The following is a 19600-nucleotide window of genomic DNA, read 5'->3' as shown; positions in this document are numbered from 1 at the left end:
AAGATATGTAAATCAAATTTCACTTTACACATGCAAATCCAATTTCATTTTGTAAGTACCATGAGAATCTAACCTTTGCCAGTCCCTAATTTAGTGCGAGTTGGCAAAAGATTCTGCACAATACATTAACGGCTCCTGGTCTCTGCAGATTGGTGATTTACTATCTTTTCTCTTTATTCATTTACAGTGCTAATAAGATTATTAGAGTCTAGAATCTTCTAATAACTTTTAGTTTTTGCTTTAAACTTTCTTACCACTTCCAAGCAGTCAATGATCTTGGTTAGTTTATCTTCAGGTAAGTTCTTCAGCAAAGACACACTTCAAAATAAAAAAAAAAAGAAATCTTTAATTAATTATCCTTCTTTAAATAAAAAAAAAATTCTTTCAGACAGGATCTCAGCTTGTAGTCCAGGCTGTCTTTGAACTCAAGATCCTCATGCCTCAATCTCCCAAGCATTGGAATTACAAGCATGAGACACCATGCCCAGTTTTTCCTTAATTATCTTCTTGAATAAACATACATATATGTTTTACATAGATTATAAAATTCTTATATTCACTTATAGTTAGAATGCACTTTAATTTTTCCAAAGTAAACCATCAAGTAACTGAAAACACATTAAAAAATGAATTTCATACCCACTGGAAATTGCTCATATAGATTTGTCTAGACATTTATTGTATATTCATAAATGATGATTCTAAGATTATAAAGCGAATAAATCTCATTCTGTTTGAAAAGAAATCCATTTCACACTCTTGTTGGTCTGCAAAGTGAATCATATCTGGAAAAGTATTTCTTTCCATGTCTCAATGTCTCTTGTTGTGGCCTGGGTGAGGCTCACAGTAAGGAGTTCTGCTTACAGAAGAGGGTCAGATGTCTATCTGAATCCTTGCAATTAAATAGAGACGGAATCTATTGAAGCACAGGAATTACCAGTGAGGTGATCTTGAATTATTAGTTTTATTCTACTGTCTTTTTAAATCAACGGTAGCCAGGGGCAGGTAATAGGGACATATTTACAGATATTAAAATGAAGAAAGTGAAACAGAACACAGAAACCTATCATTTTAGAAAGTCAGAAATTTCCCTCACTATGATTAGTCAATATAATTAAATTGTTTTATTAAAGTAATTTCTCTTCTACTTTACACATTATTATTTGAGATGGTTGATATAATTTCTACAAGAGAAATATTTATCTTATAGCACCTACAACTTGACTCACAGAAAAACACTGCCACTCCTGAAATGCATGAGTAGATCTGGTTTTGTGAATGCTGAGGGTTCGGGGCTGGTTCCCACACACGTGTAGCACATGGCAGAAGGCCAGGAGCCCTGTGTAAGAATGTCTGCACCAGAGCTCTGTAATTGCAAGCACCAGGATGAGCCCCAGTGGGCGAAGAGATAAATGCACAGTGATAGGGAAGGAACTCTAGAAGTGGACCTTGGGAAAATTACTGAGTAAAAAAATGAATTGCAAAAATAATGCCATTCTTATAAAGCTCAAAAGCGTTCACATCAAGCCATAGGCAAAATTGTAAAGAATACCAAGGTACTAATCACTAAACTTCCAAATGCAATTTCTTCCCAAAGAGAGGGAGACAGGCTGGGAGTGACATATCAGTTCGTAAACACTTTGATCACACCCAGACTAACTTCATAGATACTTGTTTTCTTATGGTTTGTTAATTTAAATTTATTTTAACTGATACATATGTCAATTAAATCTATACATATTTACGGGGTACTTGTGATGTTTCCATACATGTATTTACAATGTTTAAATGAGGGTAAGCATGCAACTCTCCAAACAGTTATCGCTGTCTTGTGGTAAAAACACTCAGAATTCTTCCTTCCAGTCTTTTGAAACATACACTGCATTGTCATTATGTACGGTCACTCTAAAGTGCAGTTTCACACCAGAACTTCTTACACCTACCTACCCCTTCCCAAGAACCCATTGATCAACATCTTCCCGCCCCTCTTTCCTCTGGCTATTTCCAGCCTCTGGTAACCACCGTTCTACTCCTAACTCGTACGTGATGAACTTTCTTAGATTTTACATATGCATTTGCCTTTCAAGACCCAGGTTTAACAGTCTCCACTTTCAGCCAGGTCATTCAATATGACAGAATTCCATCTTTTTATGTCTAGCTATTATTCCATCTCATCATGTATACTTTCCTTAGCCACTCATGTGTTGGTGGTCACTTAGATTGTATCCATTTCCTGGCTATTTGAAGGATTCTGCAAAGAACATGGAAGTGCAGAATTCTCTTCCAATATGCTGATCTCTTTTCTTTGGATATATTCCTAGTAATGGGATTGTTAATGTTATTGGGTTTTCGTGAGTTACACATGTACTACAAATCTTATATACCACATGCTATATATAAAACTGGAGCTAAAAAAAAAAAGAGCTTACAACATAACAAAGAAAACTTGCATCTCTCTAAATTATCTTCCCTATTGGAATGGTAAAGGGGCGACCAGAACTCAATTTCCACATACTTATAAAATTTTTCCTTATGGTCTAAACTGGGATCTATGAATAGTAAGCTTGTCATATTTGGAACGGGTGGGTAAGTACATGAGAAGAAATCTTAGTCTATTTCCCCTTTATGAGGACAGGGGTCAGGTTTATCTTGTGCACCATTGAATCTACAATGTTTAGTGCCCAGCAACAAATATTTGTTGAATGAATGAATTAAATACCAAAAGAAAAGAAGGAATATGTGATAGTAAATCTGAGCTCCTTCAACTGAAAGCACACTAGGCTTCAAGGGAGTTATTGTTATGAATAGTGATTCAGGTTTTATCTCAGTCAACCACAACCCCTGGGCACAGGTTTATTTGTATATCCCTTTGTAACCCTTGTGTAAGCGTGGTTTATTTGTTTTAAATGCTGACCTGTGACATTCAGTTGCAGGATTTCGAGATAACATATATTTAAATAGATCCCACAACGTGATAGCTAAGGCACTGGCTGGCCTACAGATAAGACACCTGTATGCCATTACTGCAACTCTCTGCCAGGAGTCATTATTGTCTCTAGGAGATCATATCAGGAAATTCTGTACAAGAACCTTTATGCTTGCAATGTCTGCATCATTCCTTCAATATTTGATGAGCCCTCACTATAAGCTAAGACACTGTACAATCCTAATGTAATTGGCTTCATGGGTTTACTATGGAAGGTAAAAATCACCAGACTGTACCTAAGAACTTGAGGGGCTAAAGGGATGGCTCAGTGGTTAAGAGCACTGGCGACTCTTGCAGAAGACTCCCAGGGGTTGAGTGTCTAGCACTCAAATGGCAGCTAACAACCATCTGTAATTCCTGTTCCAGGGGACCCGATTCCCTCTTCTGACCTCTGTAGGCTTTTTATGACATGGGTGCACTTACATACATGCAGGAAATACACTAATACACATAAAATAAAAATAATAAATAAAATATTTTTTAAAAAGAACTTGAAATTTTCTTTTAGAACTCTCATGATTTATAATTACTATCACCACTTATCACAAGTGACTATTCATTACATTACATATTCCAAATTCAGAGACTATCAAAGTACTCACAAATGAGGCAAAACTACTATATGTGAGGAACTCACACTCTCTAAAGAGATTATTTTAATTTTGAGCTAGCTTTTAAAATTAAACAGACATTTGTTTCCCTATAAATTGATTCACTCATGTTGAGATGCAGAACATTTTGCAAAATGAGCATGTTCCAAGGATCTGTGTTATCATGACAAGGATAGTAACATTTCTGTCAAGTTAAGCTGCTACAAATAATGGCAACTTATGAAGAGAGTGTAGCTATGCAAAGTAGAAAAGAAATGTCTCCTGTAAAGCAAGGAGAATAAAAGAAGTTAATATTAATATTATTCCAAGTAAGGCCAGTGAGATGAGTGGGTGAAGATGTTTGAAGCCAAATCTAATGACCTGAGGTCCATTCCCTGGACCCTTGTGATAGAAGGAGAGAACCAACTCCTGCAGGTTGTCCTCCGACCTCCACATTCATGCCATGGTACATTCATGCGTACACATACACACACACACAAAATAAAATGTAACAAGAATAAAAAGTAATATGATTCTAAGCTAAGTATTATTGGAAGAGTTAACATTTAATAACTCCATCAAGTCACAAAAGCTTTTCAAAGCCAAGTGAGCAGCCCAGGTAAATTTTTTAGGTGTTTTTGCATTTTTCTATACCACAGATTATGGCTCCTTCAGGACAAGACTAAAAAGAATAACAAGAAAAATAATTCAGCACAGAAGCTAGTAGGAATTCATTATAATTCTTGATATATGCTGGTATTTACTACAAGAGAATACTTTGGCTCTTTTTAATAATATGGAAACTGCTTAAATGGCAGGAACTACAGTGACCCATTACTCTGACAAAGCCAACATAGCCACAGATGGCCCCACCTTGCTCCTCTTACCTTCTGAGGAAGCTTCTGTACTGTTCATCTCTTGCTTGGGCTGTCCTCCTCATAATATTCTGAAAAACTTCTCGATCCAGTGCCCAAGTTTTAACATTGGTAATAGCTTGAAAAGATTCAGGAAAATAATACAACAGTGCTTAGCACCAGATGAAGAAAAGATTCCAAATTGTTAATCAATGAAAATGCATTTATTAGGAATGCATTATTTAAATATGCATATGGAGATAAATAATGAAACAAGAGATATTTATATTACTTCAGCTTGAAATGTGCCAGGTATTGGGAATGAGTGGCAGAATATTTCTTTTCTAATTATGTATTGGGTAGGATGATATTCAAATGAATTTGCAATTTTCCATTATGTACTACATCCACAGGGTGCATTCCAGATTGATGCCAGCCAGCCTACAGCTAATCCAGACCATAAATTCACGAGCAAGTAATTCAAAATCCAAGGTCTCTTGAGCACATGTATGTGCTTATGTGTCTTTTTTTTTTTTTGCTGGTTAGAGTACATTCTAAGGCTTTTTACTGTTACTTTTTTAGAAAATGCATACAAATCATTTTAAAAAATGTAACAAGAAAATTTTGTGAACAAAAGATTTTTATAAGAAAGTCATTAAAGGAAAATACAATATTCAAAATGGACAAGGAGCAAAAGCAGTCGCTCTATAAAGTCTAGAGGAAATTATGGTTATAAGACTTACAAAGCAAAACAATAAAAGTAACAGACAAAAAAACTCTACCTTACAAAACTCTTAGTAATTATTAATTAATAGTCTTGTTTTTTAAAATATGTATTCCCCTGACCTCTGTGCCCAGGCAAAGAGTATTCTTCAGGCTTGGAACAGAAACCCGCAATCTGCATTTTCAGTCAGTGTCTCAGTTCACTCAGCTGAAGTAATATAAATGTAACCCCATCTCCAACCCCAAGAAATGACACATCTAACAGTTCTAAAGAAAATCCAGGATTATTATTTTTAAAAGGTGGCAATATTTTAAAGAAACAAACTAATTATAAAAGCCATTCAAAAGAACATTTCTTTAACACATATCCCTTTTGATATTTATAAATTTTCATTTGTTTCATTGATGTTTCTAGTTTACAATACAGTCAGATCCTTGAGAAAACTAGAAAGCAAACATTCTAAATGAGCCAAAGGCAAATATCTATTTCATAAAAAGGGAAGCAGCAATTCAGAGTATTGAAATCATCCTGCTTCATGCTACTTTCATATCTCATATACAGGTATCTGAGAGGAAAATTCTCTTTGGTTTTCCTGTGGGGGTGTGTGCATGTTCATGTTGGTACACATGGGTATGGGCAGGTGCTTGTGTTTGTTCATGGAGTACATGTATATGTGTGCAGGTGAACATGTGTACATGTGCTTGCAGAGGCCAGAGGGCAACCTCAGATGTCTTCCTTGGGAATGCCATTCACCTCCTTTGAGACAGGGTCCCTATTCTGGAGCTCACCAATTTGGATAGACCAGCTGGCTGGTGAGCCCAGGAATCTATATCTCTGGGGTTACAAGTGCATGCTACTCCCTTACCACCCAGCATTTTGCATGGGTTCTGGGTCTTCCTGTTTGTAAGACAAGCACACTTTACCTATTGAACCATTCCCTCTTTGCCTGAGAAAGATTCTGTATAACTTGCATTATTTAGCTAAGTACTGCCATCTAAATCTTCTTATAGCTAGAGTATATCTAGTAACAAGAGCATCTTGGGTAAAATGAGAGAAAAAAAGCCCAGGCCAGGGTGCAAGTGTGGTTTAATGAGATGACGGTCAGCACTGTGCAGCCCTTCAGAACAGTTTATCTTCTGTTACCTTTCACAGAGGCAGTCCTTGTACAGTTGTAGAGAATAGCTAGTTCCCCAAATGTGGTCCACATTGGGATTGATGATAACAATTTCTCTCCTTGGGACACCTCTAGTCGACCCTCTATCAAGGAGAATTTAAGAAAAATATAAATTATCAAAATCAACCTGGATTCCATAAAGAAAAAAACACAGACTAGATATCAAGCATATTGATAAGCTATGTTATGAATCTCATTATAGTACATTGGTTAAAAGAGTGGCCTGACGTCAGCTCTACCATTTACTCATCTTGAGAAACTCGTCATAGATCATGGGAATAATCCTAAATATTATTTATTATTTCATACATTTTTCTTGAGATTTAGATAAGTTAATACAGGTAGGGAACCCAAACTGATGGTTAGCACACACCAGATGCTTTACAAAGTATAATAATATTCATTCTACTCTATGTAAAATATAGTACATGAAACTAAACTAGCTCCCCTTTACTAAGAGCCCAACAAACACAGTATGTCTGGAATACACCGCTGTTCTCAGTGACTGAAGTTCAGTTTATCAGAGCTAGGACTCCCTGGCTGTCCAGTAAGATTACTCGGGTCTGTGTCTGGGCCATATTTGTTGCTGGTTGTGTGACCTTGGGCAAACTACCTCAAGTTCCTCTATTGTTCAACTTCTCATTCATATCAATGTAATACTCATTGGCTATTAAACAAAGTCACTAGTCCTAGTCCCTGGCCCTCTTCAAAACCTACAGAAAGTCTGGAGCAGAGAGGGCAAAGCACATAGCAAACTGTCCACAACTGTTTACCCTGGAACTCATGTTTTCTTCCCCTTCAAACAAAATTTTGTCTAAAGAAAATCATATGTAAAAATACCTAAATTTTTAAAAGAAGAAAGCTGTAATGTTAGCCTTTGTTTCTCCTAATCCTAAATATCTTGGGTCACTATGTCATCCATTTAATTCAATAAATCTGATGTGAGTACATATATTGTGACAAAAACTGTGATAGGTACCAGAGCAAAACAGTGGACAGAAGAAGACATAATGTCTACTGGGGTAGAACTTATATTCTAACAAGAAAAAACAAAAAACCTCTTTTGGTTCTAAATCCCCACAAATTAGACATGCAGAATAGTAATTTCCTATTATAGCTAATTCTAATCCATCAAAACCACTGAGTGGTACTGTCCAGTTGATATCATGTATCTTAATGCATTTCAGGGTTTCTTAATTGGTTAGGGCTTATGAGATTTGAGTAATGCTGAAGAATTCTGTGGAATATCAAGAGTTTAAGCTAACTATGTTGTAGTATTTGCTATTCATACTCTATTTTATAAAGGAGACATTTTTAGTTATCAAACTAATCTGCTCAGCCAGATAATTAAGCCAGGCAATCTAGTCTTTAGATGCCACCATAATTAATTCAAATAAGAAACCATTCAGTTTTCCCTTTCATGTATGCTATGTGCCTGGTCTCAATAGCTGCATTGATGCTGACTTCTGTTCAACCTCTTCTCTCCCCAAGCCTTTCATCGGAATTACTGGCAAGGAACAAGATGGACTGACATGAGTTTCTCGTCCTCTCTTAGAAGGTTCCATAAATATTTGTTGACTTAATGACCTATCTTCCCTTGCCAGAATGCTCTCATGCTGCTAAAATAGATGTGAAATGAACAAGGAAAAAGTTACAGGAGGAAAAATTGCTCTGGATAGCCTATCGCTGCAAAATTAAAGGCTGGCTAAATTAAGATCATAATTCACTACTTAAGTAGAATAATTACATGGGAAAGACAGAATAACCTCAAAGTTGCCCAAAAGTTCATATGACAAAAGCCAAATAAGTAAACTGATATGTTAATGAATAAAAATATATGAAAATCTTCTGCATATTATAAATAGGATAACACAAATGCATTAACTTGTTTAGATAAAAAAGACTTCTGCACCATCCTCCATGCCTAAGGCCCCAAGGAAACAAGGTGTGGGGGGTGCTTTATTGCCTAGATGGTCAGGAACTACATTGAAAAACAGAAGTTCATAGCATTGATCAAATTACCATGTCACTTGAATAAGCCAGTTTAGGCTTCTTTCTTACCAATCAAAAAGCTGAGGCAATTTAGAATTTAGAATTTAACAAGACATTCAATAACCTTAATCCTTGTTTAAGTAATTTCTTGCTTCTATTTACAAAAAGTTGTTTAGTAATCATTTTTAAAATTCACAGATCTATTGTCTATCTGTTATTATTTCCTACATGTAATCAGGTTTCAAACAGAGAGTAGAAACTGAATGGTTCTAAAAGAACACCAGTCTCAAAAATACAGCATTTTACTTTATTTGTTTGTTGCAAATATGCCTAGATTATCCTTTGAAATCATTTGATCTACAATCAAAATAATTTCCAGAGCCAAAAAACTAAATTTTTCTTGGTACCACTATCTAAAATTGACATGTGTAGCTGTATTTTGAATAGAAACATTTTCAGTGAGCAGCATTATGATTAATAATATGGATTCTAAAGTCAGATTCCCTGCTTATATGTTTACCTCCACCACTTATGAGTGATGTGACCTTGGGCTAAGTTATTTAACCTCCATGAGACATCATCTCCACTGATAACATGGTGGTAACAGCACTTGCCTTATAGTGTTGGTGAAAAGATGAAATGAGATCTCTAAGCCCTCACTGAGATACCAGATACACAGAAAGCAGCCAGGAAGTATTAAGCAACATCATCAAGATCACATCAACAATGCCCTCATTTCATAAACTCCATTACACTTTCTACAAATAGCATAGCTGCATAGCTGTTTTTTTAAAATAAGTGTTTGAAAAAAGCTATAATAAGCAAAAGCATTTGATAGGATAAGTTGGAAAATCTGCAAAACTCACCTGCCAACACAAAGATATGGTTTCCTGGTTCTCCTTGCTTAATAATGTAACTGCCTTGCTGGTAGTTTCTGCCATACATGCATTCTACCATGTCTTTGATCTGCTGAGGATCCAGTCTCTTTAGAAACTGGTTTTTATTAAGGGCATCTGTAATGAGCTTCTTCTCACTGTTTTATAACAGAAAACAGATGTTGATTACAATGAATGAAAAGTATACTTTACCACTTAGATTAACTTCATTCTGGTTTTTAATATTACTATGTACATACTTGCAAATTTTCCTGCAAGGACACATTTTTTTCTGGCCCCACAAAACACTTCACCTTTATAATTACCATATATAACTGTAAAAACCCTTGAAAACATTTTTAAACAATTTTCTGATACTTATTGTCAATCAGTTTTATTATCATTTCTAATCCCATCACAGCATCTCTCATTGGAACCTCTCAGGAAAACTTCTATGCTACACAATTTTCATATGGAAGCAAATCTGAAAAACAAGAAGTTGTATTTCAGGGATTACAAAACAGTATCCATTCACTGATGCACATGTACATGTACAGGACCTGTGGTGGTATTCTTTTATCTTATTTAATCCTATGTCCTACAAAATACTTACTCTTCCCATTTCCTGAGGAAGCAGACTAAGAGATAAGAAGCAACTTATTACTCATGAAGTTAAATTTTATTCTGTGAGTCTACCACCTATGCTGTTTCCATCCACTACCTTTTCTAAGGACATACATTTGAAACTCCTTAGGTTTTGCTCCTTAGGTTTGATTGACATGTGGGGGGTGGTGAGAGTCTGGGTTTGCTTAAGTTTTATTTTATATCTAAACTTGACAGAAAAACTAATTTCCCATGTCACGCACCCACTCACTGCTTAAATAATAGTCTTATTTATTGATAATCCTCAAATACTTTGCCTCTTGTTGGAAAAGATGCAGCTCAAAATAGCTATTCAGTTGTCAAGTATTCCAAATGACTTAACGAACACACTTAATTGCAGATATCACAAAGTTATTAGACTGGAAAAAAAAGATGTTTTATGAGCTGTCAGAGTCTTTACATAAATATTATCAACATGATTTTTAAATGGTCTTTTTTGCTGTATCATTCATTGAAATGACCTTTAACACTTTTTTTTCCTGCTTGGAAACTAGTGCTCATTTCATATGAACAGTACTCAAACACAAGGAAAGACTCCCTGGAATTAGTAACTTCCCCCATGAACTCATCATATTTTTATTCTATGTGAAGGAAGCAGATGAGACTGAAACGTAAGAAACCCTTCTTTCCTAGAGTGGCTCTGCCATCGTCAGAGTTATCCAAACTTAGTCGACATCTTGAAAGCTTCTTGCTCTTTCATCTAAACCATCATGAGCTCTTGTCAGTTCTCACTACAAAAAAAAAAGTCACTGCTATTCTTTTTAATTTTTCGATGATGTCACCACAGTCCAAAAACAAATTACAATTCTGGACAAACTTAACATCTTTTTCCTGAGATTTCAGCTTCTTGGGACCTATTCTTACAGTTCATCCTGTACTACATTATGAGATTGATCTTGCTAGGAAAAAATGACTAAAAAATTTCATTCTGACACTAATCCTCATTTATTCATAAAATAGGCAGTTTGCTCAATTGATATGTACTGAGAATATATGTTTTCTAGATAATCTTTGCTCAAGTGCTTGACTGTGAACAATATCCAAGAGGCTCAAGCATCCATGGACTTTTCATGCTAGTACAGTGTTCCCATCAATGCAATTTCAATGCCCACATGCTCCAGTTTTCTAAAGTATATTTAAGTAACATGGATTCTGAAAAAATTTTCTGAGGTTATGCAAGTTATTCACACTTTAAAAATTCAAAAAAGTCTGGAGCTGGAGAGATGGCTCAGTGGTTAAGACCACTGACTGCTCTTGCAGAGGACCCGGGTTCGATTCCCAGCACCCACATAGTGGCCACAAACCGTCCTTAACTCCAGTTCCAGGGAAATCCGAAGGCCTCTTCTGACCTCCGTGGCATTGCATGCCACCTGTGCACTCACATACATACAGGCAATACACTCATACACATAAAATAAAAATAATAAAATAAAAACATTTCAGAAAAGTCTAGCAATGAATACATCTCTTTAAACCAATAGCTCTCAAATCTCAGATTTATTTATTTATTTATTTATTTATTTATTTATTTATTTATTGTAGATTGATTTCTGTTAGCATTCCATGGGAGTGTTGCAAAATACCTCTTCACCCATAGAACAAATCCTTTTATGAGGTAGGTAGACTGCTAGCACTGCCTTCTGTATCTATCAGCGGCAACCTAAAGATAGGAACATGTTTTCTCCTCTAGCTTGGCTTAGTCTCTTCTCACCTCAGCCTATCCACGCTGTGTACATCAACCAAGAAGCACCCCATGAACCTGAGTGGCTGTGTAGCTCACACAATGCTTCCATTCTACTCCTAGAGTAGTCATATCAATTGTGTTCATATCAATTCTAGTGGAAAATTGTATAAAACATTTACTTAGGACACATAAAATAGTGATGAAGAACATAAAGTTGGGGAAGTGACTCAGTCAGTAAAGTACTTGCCATGTAAGGACAAAGATCTGAGTTCTGATCCCCACTATCCATATAAAAGCTGGGTGGTGTGGACTGTGTCTGTTACTCCACGCTGAGAGGGTAGAGACAGGCAGATCCCTGGACCTCACTCACTCCCCCCCACACACACACATACTTGTTGATAATAATAAATAAGCTTTAAAAAACAAATAAAATTATATCTAGGCCCACCATAGTCGAATTGCTGAAAACAAAATGCAAAGAGAAAAGTAACAAGAAAAAAGCAGCAAGAAAGAGGCAAATTACCTTCAAATGATTAGTAAGACTAATTTACTCTTCAGCAGAAATAATGGAAACCAGAACAGAACAGAATGTATCCGAAGTGCTCCACAGAGCCCATTTCAATATCTCTACCCAATGAAAACAACTTTTAAAAATGAGAGCAAAATAGACTTTCAAAATGTTTTCTTCAATTGGCAATAGATTTGAAATAGTGAACAGCTCCAGATGTGAAGGATGTGATCCCAGGTGAAAACTGGCAGATACTACAGGAAAGAAAGAGCCATGGAGGTGGCCAGAGTACAGGTGACTAAAGGTGGTTGTCTTTATAACCAAGTTAAGTTTGAAGATCAATTATTTAGATCTAGTTTTAACTAATCTTTGCCTACTTGTTTTGTTAGTTATTTGAAGAGATAAGTTAAAATCTCCCAAAATTATTGTAGAAACTTTATCAATTTCTTCTTTTAAGCTTGCCAGTATCACTTTAAATATTTTGATACTTTCATACTAAGCGCATACCTAATTAGAATATTTACTAATTCCTGAACCATTAACATGAAACAGCACAGCATCTTTAATTGATGTTAATCAATTTGCTTTGCCATTATCTTTAAAGCATTGATTTTACGCACAACATGCTTGATGTTTCCCTTTTGTTATCAGCCTGACAATCCTCTCTTCTCATTGAAATATTTAGTGCACTTGTATCTAATTAAAAAATATCCGGGTTTAAATCTAATATGCTATTGCTTGTTGCTTCTTTATCTCCTGTATTTAGTTTCTTTTTCACTAGTTGCCATTAGAAGTCTGAATTCAGTAAATTCAAATGTACACGCTATGCAAGTGTACACCAACCTTCAAGAAAACTGATCAAACATGAATTATGGAGGGCAATAAAGCTTCAACTAATTTCACAAGACTGAAATTTCAGAGTGTATTCTTCAACTGCAGTAGAGTAAGTTAGATATCAATAGAAAAAAAGTCATAAAATCCTCAAATGTGTAAGATTTGAGCAACATATTTTTAAATCCCCCATAGTAGACCATAAAGTCAATCAAATGATGCTTTGAAACAAATTGTAATAAAACATAGTGTTAAAACATGTGGAATGTAGTAAAGATGGGGCTTAGACAGACTTTTTTGTATTTGAATAGATATAAAATAGAGAATAGAGATTATAAATGAATGACCTCTACCTGATAAAGCTAGAAGAAAGGCTGGACATGGTGGTGCACACCTTTAATCTCAGCAATACAGAGGCAAAGGCAGGTGGATCTCTGTCAGTTCAAAGCCAGCCTGGTCTACATAGCAAGTACCAGGCCAGTAAGAAATAGAGAGACCCAATGTCTCAGAAAACAAAAATAAAACAAAAAAAGAGAGAGAGAGAGAGAGAGAGAGAGAGAGAGAGAGAGAGAGAGAGAGAGACAGAGACAGAGACAGAGACACAGAGAGAGAAAGATCTAGAAAATCACTAGGGTGTCCATGGTACACACCAGTAATTCCAGCACTTGGGAGGCTGAGGCAGGAGGATCTCAATTCAAAGCAAGCAAAGGCTACTTAGTGAGACCCCCTAACAAACACCAAAAACAGAAAAATAAGGAACGAAAAAACTATTGTATGAAGGTAAGGGCAGAGAAGGGAGTGAGGGAAAAAGGGAGAGAAGGGGGGAGATAAAGAAACAGGAAAAGATAGGGGAATATCTAATGAAGAGAATCAACAGCCCAACACAGGTGTCTAATTTTAGACAAATGGACAAACCAAACTGTTCAGTTCATGGCAAGACAGTAGTGAGGAGATGTTGCTAACCATGGAAATGAGGAGACCTGGCTCAGGTATTATAGCTATAACAAATAAGTGAATAATATGCAGCAGTATTTGGAAAATTCAAATGACATGAAAAAATCCCTAGAAAAATATAACATACCAAATAATATACAAGATTAAATAGAAAAATTGACAATAAAACATTACATATTTTTTAAATCCCACTAAGAAAATTCAGCTTAACTATTGTTAAATTTTCCAGACATTTAAGGAAAAGCTAATATTAATATTATACAAAGTAATAATAATAAATAATAATATAAGAAAAAGCTAATAATTTTAAAAACATAAATAGAAAAAGCAAAACAAAAATATATTAAATAAATTTTCTACTTGAGATTAAAAAGTAATGAATGTAGCTAGGAATGAAGTGACGTGTGTAATCCCAGCACTCAGAAGCCTGAGTCAAGAAGACTGCAAGTCTAAGGCCAGCCTGAGCTACCTAGGGAGACGCTATCTGAACAAACTTAAATTAGCTAACCACATGAAAAAAATAAAGGTGGGAAAAAAAATAACAGCTCTAATCAGGCTGGGAAAAAGCACTTGAGAAAACTAAGCAAAGTAATAATTTTTCTATTTTAAAAATTCTTTTAGAAAACCAAGCATATAAGGTAATCTGGTGAATCATGTCTATAAAATAAAATAAAAGTAAACAACACTATGTTATACTGTGGCACACTGAAAGCTTGATTCTAAATGTCAGAAAGGGGGAACTTCAGTCTAGCACTGAAGCAGAAGTCTAAATAAATTTAATAAAGTTAAGAAAGAAAGCAAAACAAAGAACATTATCAAAGATGATGGAATATTTCTATATTCCATAAATAGTCAAATGATTAAAAATAAAAATTGTAAATGATATCATTTAAACTAGAACATCAGCTCTATAGGATTATAGCTAGGAATATTAAAAACTCTACACTAGAAACTACTAATTATTAAGAGAAATGAAAGAAAATATAAACAAATGGGAATACGCTGAGGCTATATGTTAAAATTTTATTTTTAAAAAAAGTTATTCTGTTTGGTATGGTGGTGTACACATTTAATCCTGGCCTTAGAGAGGCAGTAGCAGGTGGATCTCTATGACATCCAGAGCAGCCTGATCTATATAGCGAGTTCCAGGTCAGTTGGGGCTACAGGGAGTCCCTGTCTCAAAAAAAAAAAAAGTTATTTTATTTATTGTGCATGAGTATGTGTGTGTGTGTGTGTGTGTGTGTATGATGGGTATGTGTGGATTCACATGTGCCACATGGCAAATGTATGGAGGTCAGAAAACAACTTTTTGGGAGTTGGTTCTCTCCTTCTACCTCTATGTGGGTTCCAGGGATCAAACTCAAGTCCCCGGGCTTCAGAACAAGTGCTTTTACCTACTGAGTCATTTTTTAAAATGTTTATTATTTATTTATTTATGTATTTATTTTTTATTTATTTATTTTTATGTGTATGAGTGTTGCATCTCCATGTGTATACATGCACCTATGTCATGCAGTGCCTGCAGAGGACAGAAGAGGGTGTCAGATTCCCTGGAACTGGTTTTACAGACAGTTGTTAGTCTCCATGTGGGTGCTGGGGTTTGAACTCAGGTCCTCTTCAAGAACAGCCAGTGCTCTTAATGCTGAACCAACTCTCCAGCCTCTCACTGAGTCATCTTGCTGACACCTTAAAATTAAAATTTTAGTGATATCAAGTATGTTTAAATTGATGAGGTTCAATGAAAACCTAATTAACATTTTTTTGGTCTTTTTGAGACAGGGTCTCCCTGTAGCCCCAGCTGTCCTGGAATGCACTATGTAGACCAGGCTGGCCTTGAACTCACAGAGATCTGCCTGCTTCTGACTCCCGAGTGCTGGGATTAAAAGCATGCACCACCACGCCTGCCCTCAACATTTTTTAAAAATTTTGAAAACTGATAAGCTGATTCTAAAATTCATATAGGTATTAATCGTCAAAAAATAGCCTCAGAAAATTGAACACAAAACATTTACTATGCTAAGAATTACTTTAAATCCAAATAATTAAATATATGTTAGTGACACAAGAGCAAAAAGACAAAGGACACATGGACCAAAAGACCTTTGGAATAGAACTCAAAATCAGAAATCAGCTTAGACACACAGAAATGCATGATGTGTGATAACAGCTGTGAGTATAATTGTTACAGAGCTATGTGGCTCTGTCAGGGGCAGACATCAGTGGAAAATACAATGAAAACTACTCCCAGTGTTAACTGGTAAGGAAAAGCACACTAAAGCCACAAGGAAATACCACAACATATTCACCAGAATGGCCAAGGTGAAAATGGCCAGCAGTGCCAGATACTGAGGAGAATGTGTACAAGTGCAATACAATTACATTGCTGGTGGGAGTATAAACCTGTTTACCAACTTTGTCAAACTACTTGGCAATCTATGCTAAATTTTAATTCAGAAATAATATGCTGCCCAGCTATTTAACTTCTAGGTTTACATCCATCAAGTATCATGTATATATCCACCAAAAGATATGGCAGGAGCACTTACACTTATTACACTCCAGAAGCAACCAGTAAAGTAGACTTGGTCAGTTGTAGAGGGTCATACAACAAAACCATCCAGCAATAGTAATTCATAAGTCACTGCTATGTGTAATAACATAAATGAGAAAGAAAAGAAGACAGGGCCTGCAGAGTTCTAATCAATAGTTCCACTAATGTAAATTTTAAAGCCATGTAAAAATGAATTTCTGGTAATAGTGTAAGGAGAAACAACCCTCAAGATGGCTAGTGTGTAGAGACTGGGAGAGGTGTAAGGGGATGTTGAGATTCTAATAATGTTCTATTTCCAGATGATGTTTAATGGTTTACTGTTTGCATAAATTATTATGCGAACAGTAAACTCAACAAAAATTATTTTACATGCATATGTAAGAGAGTACATGTGTGTCTACACACATGTGAAGGCAAGTGGTCAACGTGAAGTCTTTTTCCACACTATCTGTGCTGCATAGCTTTAGTGTCAACTTAACACACCTGGGTTGAGGGAGCCTCAATTGGGGAATTGCCTTCATTGGACTGGCCTCTTGATTTATGAGTGATGTGGGAAGGGCCCAGCCCACTTTGGGTGGTGTCACCCCTAGGCAGGTGGGCCTGTGTTGTAAGAAAGCAGGCTGAGCAGGGGCCAGGAGAATAAGCCATTGTTCCTCCATGGCCTGTGCTTCAGCTCCTGCCTCCGGGTTCCTGCCCTGAGTTCCTACCTTGGGCTCCCTGATGAACTGTGACCCAGGAGATGTAAGCCCAATAAACCCTTTCCTCCCCAAATTGGTATTGGTCAGAGTATTTTGTCACAGCAGTGGAGAAACAAACTAGAACACTATCCATCTTAGTTTTTGAGACAGTCTCTCACTAAAGCTAACCAATTAGCTAGAGTAGCTAGCCATCAAGATCCTGAGGATCCTCCTGTCTCTGCCTTCCAGTGTCTGGATTATAGGTGCACACCAGTATACCTGGATGCTAGGTAGGAATCCAAAATTTGGATCCTTATGCCTGCCTGGCAAGTACTTTACCAGCTGAACCATCTTTCCAGCCCTTCAACCCCAAATTACTTTAAAATTTTGGTCTCGTAACCTCAGACCAGTTACTTAACCTTTCTGAATCTTGGCCTTCTCACTGGTGGCTAGGGTATGGTAACCATGCCTGCTCCCTAGGAATACTAAGCACATTAACTCAGATAGCATGACAGCAAACGTTTGGCACACACGTGACAGCAGCAGTTGGCAATGGAAGTAAGGAAGTAATCACAGGATGTTTTTCTGGAGAAGAAGAATGGAATAGGAAAGTTCTGGAAACCAGAGCAACAAAGAAATTTCCAAGACACTGCTCAGTTCAAAGTTCTCCCATGGGACCAGATTTCAAGTTCACATCCATCTGAGGCAACATGAATAATCCCTTAATAATCTTTTTATACCACCAATTTACATAATCAACATTCCTCTGAGCAATAAATTCCCATCTTCTGAGTTACCTCAGGAAGTTCCATTTGTCAAAGTTCACTGACACTGCTCACTGTGATGGGTTTTCAATCTTCTATCTGTGTCCTGGATGTTAGAGACCCCTGTTCTTGTTTTGCTCTGGTCATATCTAATCAGGTTATCTTGTGACCTTCTCTACACAAGGCTTGGCCAAGAGACCTTGCCTCCTTTTCATATCTATCAAGGATTACTTGCAAGCATATGATCTGTGACAAGGTCGTTTGTTATATGGCATTTCCTTTTGTAGTTTAATTATGCAGTCAAATAGAAAGTATATAGTGACATGTATCTGTTATGACACACGATCTGAAACTGGGATGCCAGGGTTTGATTCCAAGCTTCACCATTTAGTGACTCTGGAATCTTGGAAAAGACACCTAACCTTTGAGATTTTCTAAACTATAAAACGACAGTAAACATAGTCCACAGCTTGTAAGATGTCTATGAGAATTAAGTTAGCTAACAGCATAAAGTACTAAAACAGCACCTTGAATATAAAATATACTGCCCAAGAGTTAGCTATTACCATGGTAAATGAGCTACTTGCCATCAATTTAAAAACTGAGAACTGAGAAATTTCTATACTCTCTACCTAAGTCCTAGCTGTATTCATTTAAGATCACTTTAAAACACTGGTAAAACTTCTGATGATTTAGCCCCTCTGCTTGTCCAGTCTCCTCACACTCTGGGCACCCCACAACCACCGAACTAGTTGCTGTTCCCAAATGTGCCAGTCCACTTTGTGTCCCTATAATCTATGATCCCCTCAGAACCCAACTCAAGATCATCTCTTTTATGGCGTGTTTCTGATCTCAGAGCAGAGAAGGCTCTTTCCTTCCTTGTACTTCTCTCTCACAGTATAGAATTCATCACCTATGACTGGATGAATTTGAATTTCCCTAAAGAGACTTCAAGAATGTGACCATGCTTTCCTCCCCTACCTATTATCATCCTGTCGAGCTGTACCTCACACATACTAGGAATTAAACAAAACTGAGAAAGCTCAAAAACATTCCAACTCTCTTTGTTTAGATACTACGGGTGTAGGGGTGAGAGCAGGGATAAGCAACTTCACTTAATAAACAGACACCAACAAAAAAAACATGCATATCTCTTTGATTCCTATCTCTTCAACCCAAATTTTTAAAATAAACCAACAGAAAGATAATTAATGTGTGTGTTATAAATTGCCAAACTAGTCTGGGAAAGGATGAGGTCACTCCATGGGTAATCAGAAAACAGCCATGACTTTTCTTCTGTCAGTTCTCTAACCTACTGCCCATATAATCAAGCATGCTTCTACTGTAATCACACTGCTGTTACTTCATGCTCACAACAAACACTTCTCTGTCTCTTTCTGAGATTTCTACAGATGATATTTTTCCCATGAGCATGAAAGAACAGAGATTAATAATGAAATGTTGAAAACAACTGAAATTTACAAGAAGGTTAATCTGACACACTGATGCTATGCATGTGCTTGATAGTATGGCATGATAATTAGGTGTAAAGGGTAAACAGCTCTTTTAAGTATCTAATTAATGCTGATCTTAGATCATCCTACTGATTATTTGGGGAGTCAGCTCAGACAGTAGGGGCAGTTGACCTTGAAACACTGTGGTTCTCAGGTCTGGGGGTGCACATTGCTATCAGCAGAGCATTGTTGATAAATCTATAGGATATGCCTAGACTCTTACCACAAACCAATTTAATCAGGCTGCCTGGGGTTGGAT

The 19600-nt window shown here is 36.4% G+C and overlaps 1 protein-coding gene across 2 annotated transcripts in view; it reads right to left on the bottom strand.

Moving 5' to 3' along the window:
- Positions 1 to 19600, bottom strand: part of Prkg2 (protein kinase cGMP-dependent 2) — a 122221-nt gene that overhangs the window by 66625 nt on the left and 35996 nt on the right. For both annotated transcript variants that reach the window (XM_008835385.2, XM_029564627.1), the window contains exons 3-6: positions 9187 to 9353; positions 6298 to 6411; positions 4464 to 4569; positions 255 to 318 (exon numbers count right to left, since the gene is read on the bottom strand). In XM_008835385.2, coding sequence (XP_008833607.1) covers positions 255 to 318; positions 4464 to 4569; positions 6298 to 6411; positions 9187 to 9353 — 451 coding nt within the window. The remainder of the gene's footprint in view (positions 1 to 254; positions 319 to 4463; positions 4570 to 6297; positions 6412 to 9186; positions 9354 to 19600) is intronic.

Source organism: Nannospalax galili, unplaced genomic scaffold, assembly GCF_000622305.1.
Source record: "Nannospalax galili isolate Female #2095 unplaced genomic scaffold, S.galili_v1.0 scaffold277, whole genome shotgun sequence".
NCBI lineage: Eukaryota > Metazoa > Chordata > Mammalia > Rodentia > Spalacidae > Nannospalax > Nannospalax galili.
Note: the sequence above shows the minus strand (reverse complement) of the source record. Positions and strands in the feature narration are given on the sequence as shown.